Below are 17,607 nucleotides of genomic sequence, written 5' to 3'. Positions count from 1 at the left end.
GAAACTACGAAAGGTCCATGTACCCCACAGGGAGATTGTGTTTTAAAACATCTTAGTACTTCCAAAGTACTCTAACTTGAGAAGGGTGGCACATAGGGCACCATGAATAATCAATCTGGCTTCTGCAGCTCATTAAAGGAACCATTTCTCCAGTCATACAGGAAAACTCAGTTACAAAGACAGCTGGGCTGGAAGTATTGCAGGCACCACCAAGAAAAGCAAAGGGGGATGCCGTGGGCTGGTGTAACACTCACTCAGATGGCACTGGGTTTTGGAGCAAGTGGCAACTTCTGCCTGCAAGAGCTTTTTGCTTTCATTTTGAAGAGACACTTGAGCAGAACTGGCTCAACAAGCTGCATTGGCCCAGATCCTCTGCTGGCTGAACCCCAGATTTCAGCAGGGCCCTGCCAACGCAGGGTCTGGGTGGCTCATTCTTTGCCAATGAGCATACACAGCACTGAATCTGTGAGCTTCAAGGATCCGGGTAGAAGAGGAGCTGGGAGAAGGCTGGAGGAAGAAGCTAAAGACAAAAAAAAGAGAGCAAAGTAAAGCTCTTTGTTAAAAAATGACCAGACAAAGAAAAAGAACACAGCAGGGCCCCGATCCTCTCTGAAGCCTTCATGGAGGGTAAGGAGAGGGTTCAGCATCACTTTGAGACCAACAGCTCTGCCCGTGGGTAAGCAGCTGTGCCAAAACAGAGCAGAGGGTAACAGCAGCAGTCCTTCAGGGCAAAGGCTCAAAATCTTAAGAACAGAAGCATGAACAGGTGAACACTTCCCGGGCCAGTCAGAGAGGTTCCCCTGGGCCACAGCAAGGCAGGCACAAAGGATCCCTAGTTCTACCTAGCAGTCTCTCGCTTCCCTACTCAAACACCTCCATCTAGGCAGCACCTTCCACAGGACCAGTGCTAGGATGTCCAACTGACTCCCCTAGCCCTCCTCAGTTTCCAGCCGTACCACAGAGCAATATGAGCCAATGCTCCATTCAGCTAGCCATCCAATGCTCCCAAGGCATGGCAGCTAGTCAACACCACCTCCCCTCAGCTGGCACAGACCTCAAGTTGCAAGAATGAACACCCTTTCCCACCCTGGGAGTGGCTCAGTCCAGGGAAGCAGAAAGGCACAGCAGGCCTTGGGGATGGAGTACTAGTGAGACTCGCCCATACGCAACTTAATCAAGGATATTCCATCCCAACCCACAGCTGCTCCCACTAATCCAGTCCTGGTCTCCTCCATGCACAGATTTGCTCATACAAAAGCAGTCAGTTTGCCCATCAAGCCCTCTGAGCTGGTGGCCTGTGCTGAAAAATAAGGCTAGAGCAATGAGCTAGTCTGCACTGTACTCTGAACGTGCCTGGCACCGTGTAGGGATTATTGTCCTGTCTCCAGCATTGAGAGGCAGGCACATTCTCCCCATAGGCTTCCTTTGGCTCAGCCCTCCCCCAATTCCAATTAGGTGGGGATAAGCTGGCCTGTTTGGAAGCACTCCATGAATGAGCCACGGACGGGGTCTTCTCTATAATTAGGAGCTCTGGCAATGCTACAAAGGCGGCAGTCATGTTGCAAACGCTAGGAGCTGCTCTGGGCTGTGTCACCCCGAGCAAGCAAACACAAAGCACCTCTTTTGCAGGGTATATTTACTCTCCCACTCATTGGTGACATCATTGCTGAGCTACCAGAATAGATCGGCCGGGTTTCCCTGCTGTCCCCCATCCTCATGCCTGGGACAGGACTCCATGTCACGGAGGATTCAGAAAGGTCTACAGAGGAGCGTGCAGGCTGGTGAGGAGAGAGCATGCAACCAGTTCCACAAGGTGCAGGGACATGGCCATCTGGTCAGCACTTTTCCTCAACACCAGAACCAAAGCACATGCAGCCAGTCTACTGTCACCTTAACCCCTACTGAAAAGCTGTGCACAGCTCCAACTTAGTTTGGATACACACAGAGCTGTAACAAGGTCCTTGTGGTGCATAACAGCTTCTCTTCATTCCCCTTTATATCTGTGACAGTCACTTTCCCTAAGCCATACTGTTCACTTAAAAAGTTATAGGAGGCCCCAGACTTTGAGAGAACAATAGTTTTTAGTTTCTCTTCTCTTAAGAAAACCTCTTGCAGTCTGCTCATTATTGCTAGCTACCAGGACACACGTAAATAGTGCTGAATCAAAACTGCAGTGACCAGGTCATTTTTGGGATTATCAAGGACATCCTCTAGTCTTCTCAAATGGTTGCAAGAAGGGATGGTAATGGTGGAGGGAGTGGATGGAGCCTAACCCCCCATTTGGTCTTGAGAGATTGAACACCTTTCCTGCCCCCTGACAGGCCAACCTCATCTGGTGTCTGTAGCTGCATAATGATGCCTGGCCCACCAGGTGCTCACAGGTGCCAGGAAGACAGGCCCATTCCATGGGACGGTACAGCAACAGGACCCAATGGGCACAGGCCATGCAACATCTCACTTCCAGCAGTGGATGGCTGCCATTCAGCAGCTTCCTCAGATTGAAAGTCCAGCTGGAAACTCCACAGTCTAGTCTGGATCCCTGCAAAATAGAAAGAACTTCCCAACTCTGGACCCTGAAGCTGCACTTCAGAAAACTAAACTGCTTCCCACAGGAGCCCCCAGCTTTGGGCACAGCTCTGAAATGGGCCAAAAATGAAACCCTGTCACCATAGTGATCCCTTCTCTGTCCTCAGGCCCACCCTGCTGCTGCACTACTACCCCGTGCTGGCATCCATCCAACACATTCAGCCCACAATGCTTCTCCCAGAAGCCTGCCTGCGGGCCATCTGCAGGTCTGTTCCTTCCTCCCTGCTGGGCCTGAACTTCCCACTGCTTGAAGGAGAGAGAGAGAAAGGAAGATTAGTCAGCTCCCATGGTGCAGGGTCAGCAACTGAAAAGGAACGGAAAGTTGGTATCCCAGCTGACTTGGATGGAAAACACGTTGCTTTCCAGCCTGAACCAGTCACGTGGCTGCCGGGGGCTCCCAAGACTCAGCTGGAAATGTTCTAGCTGTGCCAAGTCTTGTGCTAATCTAACTGCCCCATCCGAGGACGTTAAAGGCACAGCCGGTTCATAGAATCCAGCCTGATAGCTGCACTGCCCCTGGTCTGTCCAGCTCTGCCTGGTGGAGAAACCACGGGACATAAGGCACTGAATGTAGCTACAAGAGTAATGCCTCAGCTCCAGTTAGCATTATCTGATATCACTTGCCACAACTATTAAGGGACAAGGCCAGAAGATAGCATAGGAGTCCCCCCATGCCCTAACTCAGGGGTGGATAATTATTTTGGGCGTAGGGCTGCTTACTGAGTTTTGGCAAGCCATCAAGGGCTGCATGATAGGCAGTCAGGGGCAGATAAATATTACTTTCCTACATTTTTAGGGGGCCCACGGGCTGGATAGAATGGCCTGGTGGGCCACATCGAGTCCCCAGACTGCATTTTGCCCACCCCTGCCCTAACCTGCAAGATGCTACAGGCCACTACTAAAGCTCCACCACCAGAAATGCCAATATTCTAGAGGGAATTATGGCAGGGCCACACCATGATGTGGGTCCAGCAGCTGATGGTGAATTCTGTGCACCAAAAGGCATGATTAGGAGAGGAGTTATTGCACAGCTACATTATTTCTCTAATGCTGCACTGTCTCCCCATAATCTTTAGCTTCACACATGCAGCATCTGTTCTAGTGAGAGGCACATTGGCGTAAGAAGTATTTGTTAATTAGTTCTGTATCAGGACACGTTATTTATTTAGGAAAAACTCACCTTCCCGCATCCCCTAAACCAGAAGAGGAGGAACTCAATGCTGTTCAACACATTATGCAAGGATCTAGGACAGGGATTCTCAACCTTCTCAGGCTTCAGATACCCCTCCAGAATTTCTCTGAATTGAGTAGCACTTCATTTAAAAAAACAAATGTACTTATTACAGTGCTTACCTCCTTGCCCAGGTGCCAGGCAGGGATGAGCAAGTGCTTACCTCCTTGCACCTCACAACACCCTCTAAAGGATCTCACAGAATCCCAGTTGAGAATCACTAGTCAAAGGTAACACATTTTGCTTGCATATGGAGGCTGCTAAGACCACTTACTTGTAGAATTTCGTAAGGCCAAAGAGATGGTTCAGGACAAAATCCTCTTTGGTTTTCTTCAGCTTCTACCTGCAGCCACTAAAGAGTGCTGGGAAGAGAGGTTCCCTAATGCCAGCACCACACAGATGGCACACACTCAATCTGTCCTTCCCAATATATCATATCACCCCAAGGTGGCCTGGAGCTTGGCCCAGATCAAGTGCTGAACAGACAGCAGCTCATCGATGTTAATCCCAAGCAAGACAAAGCTGATGCTGAGCCTCAGAAGAAAAGCACTTGGAGCCATTTGCAGGCATGGTGTGGTCTCCATGGAAACACGCTCACAACTGGTCAAGGCAGGCTGAGGTCCAAGCAGCTCCTGAACTTCCTGCTGATGCTAAGCTCTCATGTAGTAGCACCCCCAAGCAACACACTGTCATCTCCGACAGGAGACCACATTGCATCCTGGCTGCCCTCAGTAATACCAGCAGGTGTCCCATCTCATCCAAGCTATAGCAATGCTATACACAAGAGTGAAAACACCACCTCCCCTAAGGAAATTCCAGCTAGTTAAAATACAGGATTGCACTTCCTCAGGAATATGAGCCACTCTGAGCTTTTCCACCTGCCTTAGCTAATACGCAAGTGCAACATGGCACAGAAAACACCTTTGTTTTCCAGTCCATACACTTGTGTTTTCCTTCTGAGAAGGAGAGAGGGAGAAAAAAACCCCACAGAGCTGGTGCCTTCACATCCTGCTGGGAGGGGCTTGGATACCATAAGGACGGGTATAATAGAAGAAGCTGAACCAAGGCAGGAGAGCAGCAACTTCCCAAGGTTAGGGAAAACTTATAGCTATATTTTTTGACTGCAAGAGTCCAAGTCTGAGCAGGCACACACTCAAACGTCTTCCCAGACAGGTCCCTTCTACAAGTTTGTGCCATGGCTTGATTCTCATGGAGGTGTCCTGCCCATGCTTAGAGTTACCATACATCCAGGTTTTCCCAAACATGTCCTCTTTTTTGGCCCCTTGTACTCCATCCAGGCAGGTTTTTAAAAATGTAAGCAAATGTCAGGGTCTTTGCTTTGTCTCTGCTTTTGCTTGGGGCAGCAGGGAAGCTGACTGGCTGTCAGTAGATCACGCACTCTGCACAGAGGGCTGCGAGTCCAGGTTGGGAGTGAGGGGCATCAGTGGGGAGCAGGGAGCTGCGGGTCAGGAGTGAGGGGCACTGGCAGGGTTGGGGGATCAGGGGACATATCACTACCCCCCCACAATCATATTCCCCTTCCTCCTCTCCCCCCCACAGGTGTCCTCTTTTTTTAAATTGGAAATATGGTAACCCTAGCCCATGCTGGGGTGCAGTAGCACTCTTTGCAGCTGAAATTAAAGCTCCTCTCCATCCCAAGCCTGATATATCTCAAGCCCCACCACCCCTCTTCCTCACATCCTCTCCAAAAATAAACCACTTTCCCAGAGGTTTTACGTATCACATCTCTTTCCAGGACAGGGTTTTCACTGGGAAAGCAGAGGGAGTTAATTATGATGTTCAGAAGAAAAAGAACAAGCTACAGCCTTACATCCTACAAATTCATGTTCTCTCTTAACAGCCTCGCCTGTAGCTTTGCCTTTGCTGTGTTTCACAGGCCTCTTGGAGCCAAAGTCTCAGTACTTGGGCAGAGTTAATGAGAGGGTTAAAAGTGTTGTATGGAGCAAATGCAGAAATGTTTACATGTTTCTGTATGTTTATAACCCAACCTCCTCTGACTCCAGCTTCTGAGCTGAGGCTGGGGGAGGGCTGGGTGGAAGGAGGGGGAAGAGAACTCTGGAAGGGGAAAGAGCTGGTAATGGGGAGGCAGGGACAGGGACAGGGACAGAGGAGGGGAAGTTATGCAGGGGTGCCGCTTGGTCTCAGAAAGCATGTCTACATGTGCATTAATACACATTAAGTTTAGTGCCTGTAATAACAGGTACTAACTCAATGCATAGTAACCGGCACTACTGTGTAGTAGTGCTGGTGCATGGTCTTTTAGTGACACGAATATGCAGTAGACCAATTCTACTGTTCATTAACACAGCTTTTGCTGCAATACACTAATGCACAGTAGAATTAGTCTACTGCACATTTAGCGTCTCATGTAGATGCACCCAGAATGGGGGAACAGTGGTGGGGACACATGGCATAAATAAAATAGAGACACAGGAGGTCCCAAGTGTCCCTAGAGCAGGGTCAGGAAGAAGCAAGCAGAGAGGATAGGCACAGGAACTGGGGCAAAAGTACAGGGTGTTCCACACACATGAACAGCAGACAGGGGCATAATTTACTTCACTGGTTCCCATGTTTTGCCTATTGTTTACATGGTAACAAACATGGGTTATCTGCCTAAGTTACAGGCATCAACTGCGTCAGTGGATTCCACTGTTCAGCCCCACTGCCTACTTTATGAGGTCATTGTGCCCCAGTTAATATGCACAGGACTGGGAAGTGGCTGTCAAAAGGCTACTGTTGGATGCCTTTGCGCTGATGAGACCCTGTCAGTTCAGGGTGCCTACAAGATTTGAGAAGGAAGAGAGATGGGAACCCTAAAACCAACTAACTTCCCAGTCAGTCAGTGTCAGAGCTGGGCCCTGAAACAGAGGAACTGACCAGAGTTTGTTCAAGACAAGAAGCCTAAAAAGTGACAGGAGTTGATCAATTTGGGGGCCGCTAATTCCACAACAATGACAGTGCTGTGCTCTTCATCAGCACTGTCTGTACCACATTAAGTTCAGATAAGGATTTCTTCCTTGTCCCAAGACAACACACTCAAACAGAGCCTGCTGCATAGAGCATGTGGCTATGGCATCAGAGGAAATGGAGCTGAAAGATTTCCACCTGAACAAACCTCTTCCTATCTCCTCCAGCATCCACTTCCCTCACCAAGGCTGAATAAAGCAGGACAATGACTTCTTGGGTCTTGCTCGAGATGCATTGGTAGATGCAAGCCAGGGTTTTATCTGCTTTGCCGGCTGTGGCATTGCACTGGTGACCCATATTCATCTTGTGGTCAGTCATGACCCCCCAAGTCTGTTTCAGTTGTAGTGCTAGTGAGTGTAGCACTACACAGCCTATAGGTATGATGTGGGCTCTCTCTCCCAAGGTGGAGCACCTTGCATTTCTCTATGTTGAAAGTCATCAGGTTTTGATCCACCCACTTTGCGAACCTGTCCAAGTTCGCCTGAATCCCCAGCCTATCCTCTAGCGTGACCATTCTTCCCCGTAATTTGGTGTCATCTGCAAGCTTAGCCAGTCTGCTTCTGACACCCAAATCCAGGTTGTTTATGAATATGTTAAAGAGTACTGGTCTGAGTGCTGAACTCTGAGGGATGCCACTGGTCATCATGCGCCATGTTGACTCAGTTCCGCCAACTATCACTCGCTAGGTCTGACCGCAGAGCCAGTTCCCCAGCCAGCGGACCGTAAGGCTGCCAAGGCCACAGTTCCCCAATTTTGTCATGAGGACATCATGGGAGACCAAATCAAAGGCTTTTTTGAAATCCAAGTAAATGACATCAGCCTCTCCTTCCCTGTCCAGGTGACGTGTCACCTGGTCATAGAAGGAGATGAGGTTGGTCAGGCACAACCTACGCATAACAAAGCCATGTTGACTGTTTCTCAGGATGATGCCTTCTGTTAGCCTATTGTTCATGGATTTTTTAAATAATTTTTTTCCATGATCTTTTCAGGGATTGAGGTCAAACTGATTGGCCTGTAGTTCCCTGGATCTTCCTTCCTTCCTTTCTTTCTTGAAGATAGGCACCACATTGGCCCTCTTTCAATCTTCAGGAACCTCTCCCAAGCACCACGAGTTCTCAAACATCCTTGCCATTGGTCACGCTATGATGTCAGCCAACTCTTTTAGCACTCTTGGGTGCATTTCGTCAGGGCCTGCTGACTTGTGGATGTCCAGCCTCTCCAGGTATTCCCTCACAAGGTCTTCACCAAATGTAGGCACGTGGTCACCTGTACCCTTGTAATCCTGTGTCCTGTCAGGCAGGGTGACCCCTTTGGGCTGGTGATGCAAAGTAATCATTTTGTATCACCAGCTCAAGTAAACTGACGCAAAGTAATCATTAGGGAGATTAGCTTTTCCCTGGGTGTTGGATGTCAGCTGCCCCATTTGATTTAGCAGGGGTCTGATGTTGCCCTTATTTCTCTTTTGACCTCCCACATATCTGAAGAAGGACTTTTTACTGTCCTCAGTTCCCATAGCCAGTTTAAGCTCAGTTTCGGCTCACATCACCTCGAATCCACACGCATTATACTTGCCTACTCACTGCCAAACTGGTTCCCATCTTCCCCCACACCCTGTACATCCCTCTGAGAGCTACAACAGTTGCCGGACAGCTCCACCTCATCTTACAGCAACTCCCACCCACTTCAAGGTCTTTGAAGCTGGGACCATCTTTTTGCTCTGTGTTTGTACAGCACCTGGCATGCCGAGATCCCACTTCAGCACACTGGCTCCCAGACAATCCAAACAAATAGCAGCCTTGGAATAAAATTCTGTTTTCATTCAGGGAGCTGTCTATCTCCTAGTGTTTGCGTGGTTATGGGGGTGTAGTGTATATTTTGCCAGGCATTTTGGTGCTTTTACAGCCAGGCATCTCCTCTCTTGCCAAGAGGAAGCATCTCTCCAGCTCTCTCAGCAGAGTGGAACTGGAGCCACGAACCCACCTTGTGTTCCTGGACATTACACTTCAGGCAGTAGCTCGGCCTTCTGCAAGTCCTTGATTTGTTCTATTACATTTTCCTGGCATGCAAAGGTGCAAAGGGAGGCTGAAGTAATAAGGAGGCTAGAATGCATCCTACCTGCTTTCTCTTCCTTCTCCTCCTCCTCTATGCCTGGAGTTTGGTCAGCAAAGAGCCACAACATAGCAAAGGCCTCCTGCTTGTGTCAGGGATGCCTTTCTTTCCCAGTGGGGGCAACCTAGCTTCTTTTTTCTTTTACCCCCTGGAGCACTTGCAGCTTCTGTCTCTTAATCCTGAGTTGGGAGGGCAGGGAGGTGGGGTGGGGGGGTAGAGGAAGGCTAGTTCTTCTAGGTGCCAGGTTCATGGAAGGGCCAGAGCACCAGCAGAGTGAAACAGGCTCTACATTAGGGGGGCTAAAATGGTGGGAAGTTCCTCCTTGACTCTTGTGTGAAACACAGTCTTGTTTGGCCCCTGGAGGGGAGATTTGTAATAGACTTCCCAGATCTGGTTTGGAGTCCCCTGCTGGGGAAGCGCTTTCCCACCTGGGTCACCTCAGCCAGGAAAGAAACAGCCTACTGAATCTGGGACTGTGCCCACACCATGGCATCAAGCCTACAGCTGCAGAAGCGCAAGGGGGCCCTGACACCATGCCAGCAGCTTTTTCAAATGTGAGTGAACCCCTGTGCTATATGCATCCACAGAATGACTCCAAATACATCTTCCCATGATCCCATCAGCAATGTGCTGACATTTCCCATAAGACTTTACAGGGCTTCAAGTGAGTTATTGGTGCTGAGACCAAAGCAAGCTGTCCTAGGTCATGTCACACTGCACTGTTGTGGGTCTTTGCTCCTGGCTCCTTGGCACATGGCAGAGCTCACCACATCCAAGCACTGTTAGTACAAAAGGACTTGGCAGCGTTATATTTGTGCCATCTCAATAGATGCAAGGCCTGAAGCTCCAACCCCTTCTTTAACTACAAGTCCTGCTCCAGAAGACCCCAATGCATCTAACTATCACTTTCTTTCCTTTGCTCCCCCAAAGTTCCCAGTTCACAGTGCTAACACCCCCTTAGCACACTGCCATACAGAGGGCAACCCAAAGAGCTGGAACTCAGAACCTGTGCACTCCACACAATCATAGTAGCCCTTGGGAGAAGGAAAAATTCAGCACAGAGAGAACTGGCTGAAGTGCAGGTACAGAAGGACCCAAGTAGCCTGGATGTGTCTATCTTGCAGCGTAAGAAGATGCACTAAGTCACTGTGACAACAATGCATGTCAATCCATGGATAAGAGAGAATGGAAACCTCCCGTGTATTCTTCACCCGAAGTCCTAATCCCTTTCCTACTAATGCAATTATCTTTATGGCAACAAAGCAGTATTGTCACAGATCATTATTTTCAGGAAGGTGGGTAGCAGCTGGATTTGCCCAGGCTGCTGTAAGATCAGAGACTGTTGAATTCAAGTCTCCAGTGCATAAAGGAAAAAGAGAAAAATAGAATAGGGAGAAGTATAATTGCCAAGATCTCTCTATAAATGATTTTCTAGCTGGCAACAGGTGCTGGATTGACAGCCCTGAAGCCTCCAGTCCTATATTTATCTACTAAGCAGTTCCAGCATTGGCAATTGCCTCTTGCTGAGAATGCTGACACAGGGGCCAAACACAGCCAATTGTTATGTTCAGCCTTTCGCTTTCTGGGGGACTGGAAGCCTTCAGCATGCTGTTAATGGGGCACCAAGCCTTTCTTCAGCAAGGCCCCCCATCCTGCATGCACCCCAACAAGTATCAATAGCTTTCCCTATCTGACAAATGCTTGGTAGCCTGTATACAAGGCAAATGTGGCAAGCCTCAGATTCAGCTTAAGATACAAACTCACTGTACTCGGTGCTAGATTGTAGAGCTCTTCATAGCACGATCAATCTCACACGGTGGGTCTGGATAGTGTTCAGCATTTCAGAGCAACTGATGAAAGAGGAGGGTTTCTAGCACATGCTTCTGAAGTCAAAATTGCCTTCCTCACGACAAATGAGAGAGCTTTCAGCTTAAGGATTGGTAGATGTGTGTACACACACACACACACACACACACACACACACACACACAATAGAAAGGGCAGGATTCAAAAATCAGATGATAACTTGACATCATGCATCTCATGATTCTTGGCTATGACTCGCGATTTCTACAAGTGTGTAGTTTCCAATACTTCAGACATCAGTCCTCGATTTGGAGGGTCCTTCCTTGATTTTTGTTAAATGACAGCAGGATGTTTAAGGTAATCAGTGAGGTTAACAAGAAACACTGGCCTTCTCCGAGAGCTACCAGAGATGAAGGGAAGGAAGGGGACAATAGAAAGCCGCATGACTTAAAATATCCATTTCTTTACCTAGAAATCTTGAAGAAAGTGAGAAATATGAATCTGCTCCTCCTGTGGCATAGCACAGCTTAGGAGTCTTTCATCTCAGGCTTCAGCAGATTTAAGAGGTCTGGCTTTTGATTTCTCTCTAGGAATGGATGCTACAGTATACTGAACACCCCCTGCCCCCATCACCCACCCCACACACACTTGGGAAGGCTTTTTTCTCTGCTAGAGCTGATGTTTCAACTTCCCAATCAGCCTGATCAAGGCAATTCAGATGTACTGGGAATTACAGGGCCAGGAGACATGACCAATGAAAACAGATCAAAGTGTGAAGCATATTACTGTCCCAAGAAGACAGAGCAGGATTTTCCAGCTATTGGGTTTATCTCCAGAAAATGAATTAGCATAATCCCTGGGGAATACTTAACTCGAGTTTGACTTCCCTGTGCCAGAGCATATGGTTGCAGGCAGCTTCAGTAGCTGCAAAACAGCTCATCTGTCTTCAGCTCTGCTATGACAGCACCACGTTCTGACAGTGCAGTTTGCCTGGGAGCCAGTGTGCAGTTTACATTGATCTGGAGTGTCAAGAGTGTTTACCCTCTCCCAGTGCTTGCTGTTGGGGAGGAGCAGCAAGTCATCCCCATGACCCCATCAATTCGTGGGTAGCAATGGAAGTGAGGGAACAATAGTAAAGGCCTCATAGCCAGCCCTTCCCCTCCCAGCTCTACCAATACAACTCAGGCATGACCTGCTACTGCTCTGATCAGAGTGCTCCCCACCCCACAGTCCTGTCTATCAGTGGCAGAAGGTGGCTGAATATGTAGTGAAGCCAATATAGGCACACACAAACACCCCAGTTCTACACTGTTGCTCTGAGACCATCCTCTCTCAACCCCACAACAGGCTGAAGCCGCCACCTGAGGGCACCTGGTGCCGTCAGCACGTTTCTGGGCTCTCACTGAAGGAAGACGCTCTCCCAGGAAGCTACAGGGCCACCATCCCCATTTCCCTTGTTCCCTCCCTATCTATCCCTTGCTGATCCTCCAACAACGCTGCTAGATAGAAAGGGAGGTGTACTGAGGGGAGAGGCTTGCTTCAATAGCGAAAGGCAATGGGATTTAATGGTAAGGATTAAGCCCTTTTGGCCTACTGGTACCAAGAGTCCCGGCTGCCAGCGTATTTCCATCCTGCTGAAGACCCCTCTAGTCCTGGGGCTTTCAGCAGACAAGATCAGTAAAGTTACACAAGACAGAGGGAGGACTGTTCTGGCTGCGCCAAAGCAACTAGTTAACTATGGCAGAGCTTGCTATCCCCTGCCTTAGTGGCCAATCTCCCCACCTCTCTATCAGGCAGAGCTCCCTAATCAGATATTGAGAGCACAGGATACAAAAGCTGGCAGCGGCTGGTTACTCGATGGACTGTAATGTAAGCAGGTAGCTGCTGTTAATGCAGTCAGAGTATACCAAGAACTAAATGCAGACCCAAATTTGCCTTAACCTCCTATACAGAGCTCCACACACATTTGCTAGGAATTCTACAGCGGCGCGCAGAGAGGCAGGAACACAGGGGTCAAACTGCAGCTTGTTTCAAACTTTCCCCAGGACACTTCTCAAAAGAACTTGCAAGCTAACCCTGGCATCCCAGCCAAACTCCTACTCAAGTAACTCCAAGCCACCTTATTAAGGGTTCCCTTGGGTTCAATTCTGCAATTATGTCCTTCATCTCCCACTTTCCCACCCTGGGACAGGCCAGTAAGTGCTGAAAACCTGGTGCATCTCACCTCTGGGATGAAGGAGCCTTCTGTTGTTTAAGTACTTCAAGATAAAAGGAACCAGAGGAGCACAAGTATTTAATTAATCTCTACCAGCCTAATAAAAGGATGGAGTAATTGCCTATGCCAGCTGCATTTTGCATACAGCGCCAGGATTTTCTGGAGCAACATACTAGCTTAGGAATCAAAGAGACGCACTTTTGGCAAGCGCAAGTCACAGTGTACAAAGTACTCAGAAGAAACTAGCAGTCTCTGCACTGAAGTGACCAGGCATCACTGAGGAGAAAGAGCCAGGCCCGTGACAGGGAGGAATGGTGAGCAGACAGGGCAATCTTGTGGGGATCCCACTTACCAGTGACATTAGGAGAAAGCCAGGCATTCAGACCTAGAGCAGAGGCAGGAGCAAATGTGGGAGACCAGGATGTTAGGAAGGGAGGTGCCAATCAGCACCCAGTCCCGGAGCAAGGGGAGGGAGGCTGCATTCAGACGGGGACCTGCAGTACAGTCACAAAGTGGCTTTTAAATGGGCTTGAGGGCCAATTCCATTTAGAGATGTCTTCTTGGACAACCAACTGTCCATGCAAACAAACACATGCATTCCCATCTAATCCCTGCTACCCATGCACTGCAAGGCAGTGCGTTGCCTGAGAAGGGAGCACCCCTAATGTTGACTGTAGAAGTCTCAGTGGTCCACAGGCTGCCCTCATCCTTGTCCCTGCTTCCAGTCAGCTTGCACTGAACTGGAAGTGAGGTGTCGCAGGTACCTGGCAGCCAGCAACGGAGGTTTCCATAAGCAGCCTCATGTGGGAATGTCGGTTTTTAGCATGACAGTTCTGTCCCTGATGCCAGGAGGGGGGCTGGTCAATATTTTATACTTTTCCCTTCCCAGCTTAATGATGAGGGATGTCCCATTATTGCCACCTGCTCGAGGCAAGAGGCACAGGCTCTGGAAAGGAACTGGCAAACTTTTCCTACTCTGGGAAGGGGTCCCCAGTGGCAAAACTGTGAGAAGTCTTGACTTAAGCCTGCCAAAAGCCTGAAAGAAAATACCCAACTCAGAGAGGGGTCTCTTCCCCCACAGTTTCCCTGACAAGAATGTTTTTGTACTAGCAGAGACAAAACCAAGCCTCTCTGGCTGGGTCAGGCATCCCAGTCTTCCCACACTCTGCCACAAGCCACACATAGCCCAACAATCCTCTCAAATAACATGCTTGTGCCTTTGGGAAAAGAAGACAGTGACAGCCAGGCGGGGAGTGTGGGGCAAGGTGGGGAGGGGGGGCAGGCAAGGGTGAAGGCTAGGATCCCAGTGCTCTCAGGATCAACAGTAACAGGGGTCCCAGCCAGAAAGGCACCTGCTGCCCCCCAACTCATCCAGCTGTACCACCCATCACTTGGGTAAAGCCCCCCATCCACAACCAGAGTTGTACCTTACCCAGGGAGGGAACTACAAACAGCATCAGCTCTCCTTCTGGGCCACCTCATTCCAGTAGCAACAGGTGCTTGTAAGGCTCTGCCCCTTCCAAGGCATGGTCTCTAACAGCTCCCAGCTTTGCCCAGGAAAGTGGGAGCTGCAACAGTGTGGACTCTCCCAGGATCTGATTAAGGCAAATCAGGACCCCAGACACATCACAACACATGACCCCTGAGAGCAGAGGACTACTGCACCTGGGTCTAAACTCAGCCACCTTCAAGTGTTGCAGGAGCTCATAAGTTCAATACTGATTACGGTGATTTTTTTATGTGATAAAAAGGACTTAATCACTCTTCAGAAAATATGAGAGACTGTACTTTGTAACAGAAAAGGGCAAGTAATGGGGGGCTATCAAGGCAATTGTTTTTTAATATTTAAAAACAGAAAATGGAAAGAAAGAAAGAAAGAGGATTTAAAAACCAAGGAAGAGGGGAAAATAAAAGGAATGGAACAAGGCAGATATTAAAAATAATGAAGTATTTAAAAAATAAATAAGTAAATAAAAGAGGGGCTAGCAAGGCAGAGAAATCCAACTGGATCCAACTCACTGCTGTTCACCAGGCAGCCTCTGAAGCCACAGAATCTACCACCACATAACAAAGACAAAAACACACTTACACTTTGTCATCAATTACTGCATTCATATGTTTTTGAAGAGGGACTGCCACCAAAAATTTTCAAAAACTTGCCCAAGTGACTTTGGAATCTAATCCCCACTTTGAAAACAGGACATGGAGCCTTTGTAAACCTCAGCCTAGGTCTTACGGTGCTGTGCAAACACAAGGTAAGGTACAAGGACCTAAGGCAGACAGTATGTAGCAATTAACTAGCATTAGTACTCAATTATTAGCAATTAGGAGGAGGAAATGGACATGCATCACTGACACATATCACTAAGCCACAGAAGACCCACATGGATTTTGAAAGAGCAGGACAGCAGATGGGTTTAGGGTATGCCTCACTTGCCAAGATAGTCTAAATCCCCCCTACACAATGGAGGGCTTCATATTTGAATAATCTTTTAGGAAGGACTCGGGGCCTGATCCAAAACTCAGTAGGAGCTCTGTACATGGAGACCTCACAGGACCGGGCCTTTTATTATCAGTGAGAACATATGCTGTGCACGCAGACACAATTTAGAAAGCCAAGAGCATGAAGCAATGCCTGCAAAATGCAAAAGGAATAAAAAGTTGTGGTGACACCACTGCTGTTTAGCCACTGTATGTCCTCATTAGGAGAGCGGGCTCCAGTTTAGATTTCCTGCCTAAACAAGCCATAGCTGAGATTTAACGGATTCAAAATACAGTAATGAAGTTTGTTAGAGACATGGGCAGGTTTGCGTTAAGAACTGCTACAGACCTGCTCAGCATGGAAAGGAGAAGCATTAGTGAAGATGTTAGGCATTATGAAGTGCTGCACTGTTGCCAGCTCTCAAGCTAAGCTGGTCTGCAAGTACTTGGCTGAATTATCTGGTGGGTGGTGAAGGGGGCTTGGATGCTTTAGGAGGCACTCTGAATCACGATGGAACAAATGCCCTTAGCATAGCATGCTTGGGGAACTGTCCTGATCTTAGTCATATTGCTTGGATGAGACACAGCGCAGACCTGGGTCACATGTGAAAGGTTACTTCACCCTTTTCCCTCCTGACATTCTGAAAGAATTACAGACTGCCAATTACTACCTGCTTTCTCTAAAAGTCACCTTGCTATTCCCAACAGATGGTGTATGCTTTATTTCATGTAGCAGTCCCAAGGTGGAAAGAGTAAGCCTCCTACATACATACATTTTATCTGGTACTTTGGGAGATTAAAAAGCACTATGTAACCATATGTAAACCCTCCTTATTCACTCTCCCATAACATGACAAAGAGGACAGCAGAATTTGGAAGTAAGGGCCAGCAAAGGAAGTACTGAAACAGCCTCTGGAATTCAATGCTGCAAAGGGCCAAAATGAGGCAAGAACCATAGCTGAAACGATAACCTTCCAGCTCTACACAAAAAAATTGATGTGTTTTCAGAAACAGCCTGGTCTAGTACGCTACAGCTTGGGTCTTGCATGCAACAACATGAGAGATAGCAGGGAGAAGTTTGTGCTTCTCTGAAGAAATCAGATCAAGCCGCTGATCACTGCAAAACTAAATGAATGAACGGGTCCACGGTGAAGTACCAAAGCTGCTTTTCAGCGGCCACTGTCCAATTCAGCTGCTGCTTTGCATGTATTTCAGTAGAGGGTTGAGCCAACAGACAAACAAGAGAGAAGGGACTATGAATACATTTCAGTGGCTGGATACAAGGACTAAGGGCAATAAAAGAAATGAAAATAAGTCACGACAGCATCAACTACACGGGCAACTAGAAGATGACAGAAGAAAAGAACATTTAAACCACGTCTTAAGAGAAAGTTACCTGAGGGCATGAGCTAGAGGAAGCGAACCCGCTTTCAACAGAAAAGCAGAAGCTGGGATGCAGGAGGCATTTCAAGAGCAGACCAGATCCTATTTTACCCTAAACACTCCTGACGGTCCCAAAACACAGTCACTCATTTCTGGCAGGCTTTCACAGCCGGGGCACTTCTCAGCCAGTGACAAAACCCAAATCCCAACAGGAGCTACCAGGGCTGGGAAAGCACTGGCTAGCACATGCCACCCACCCCAGCCTCCCTCCAGCACCAGCCAGCAACCAGGCGCATCCAAAGGCTTCACTGATCGCCTAAAGTTAGCCTGTGCCCAGGACACCGCATCCAACACGTGGGGCTACTGGGGTGGGTTTTCCCCCTGGGCCTGGCACTTCCCAAGGAGCCGGAGGGACAAGGAAGTCCCAGGGCACCCTCCTGCCCGGGAGGGGGCTGCCCTGGACCGTGAGGCAGCCTGGCTCGCCCAGGAGAAGGAACCACGAGCGCTTCCCCAAGTCCTCCCTGCAGCTCCCGGGCACCGGGCCGGGGCAGCCTCTCCGGGGGGCCGTGCCCATGCCAGGGCACCCGCACCCAAGGGGGCCAGGCTCCCCGGGGACACGGGCCCGCCGCCCACCTTGGCCTCGAAGGCGATGCCGTGCTGGAAGGCGTCCTCGTTGTGCAGTGGGATGCGCAGGTCGTGCCTGTCGTCCACCAGGTTGTACTTGGACTTGCCGGGCATGGTGCCGCCGCGCGCCCGGCTCCCCCATGCAGCCTCCCGCTCCCGGCGCAGCGCGGCCGCTCCCCCAGCG

General features: G+C 49.0%; 1 protein-coding gene across 2 annotated transcripts in view; it reads right to left on the bottom strand.

The window, feature by feature from the left end:
* NOS1AP (nitric oxide synthase 1 adaptor protein) overlaps positions 1–17,601 on the bottom strand; it is a 210,453-nt gene extending 192,852 nt beyond the window's left edge. For both annotated transcript variants that reach the window (XM_019501996.1, XM_019501997.1), the window contains exon 1: positions 17,433–17,601. In XM_019501996.1, the coding sequence (XP_019357541.1) occupies positions 17,433–17,537 (105 nt within the window). In that variant the 5' untranslated portion in view covers positions 17,538–17,601. The remainder of the gene's footprint in view (positions 1–17,432) is intronic.
* Between the last annotated feature and the right edge of the window lie 6 nt (positions 17,602–17,607).

The sequence above is a fragment of the Gavialis gangeticus genome, unplaced genomic scaffold (genome assembly GCF_001723915.1).
Source record: "Gavialis gangeticus isolate Ggan-Ray unplaced genomic scaffold, GavGan_comp1, whole genome shotgun sequence".
Classification (NCBI taxonomy): Eukaryota; Metazoa; Chordata; order Crocodylia; family Gavialidae; genus Gavialis; species Gavialis gangeticus.
This window is presented reverse-complemented; position numbering and strand designations above follow the sequence as displayed.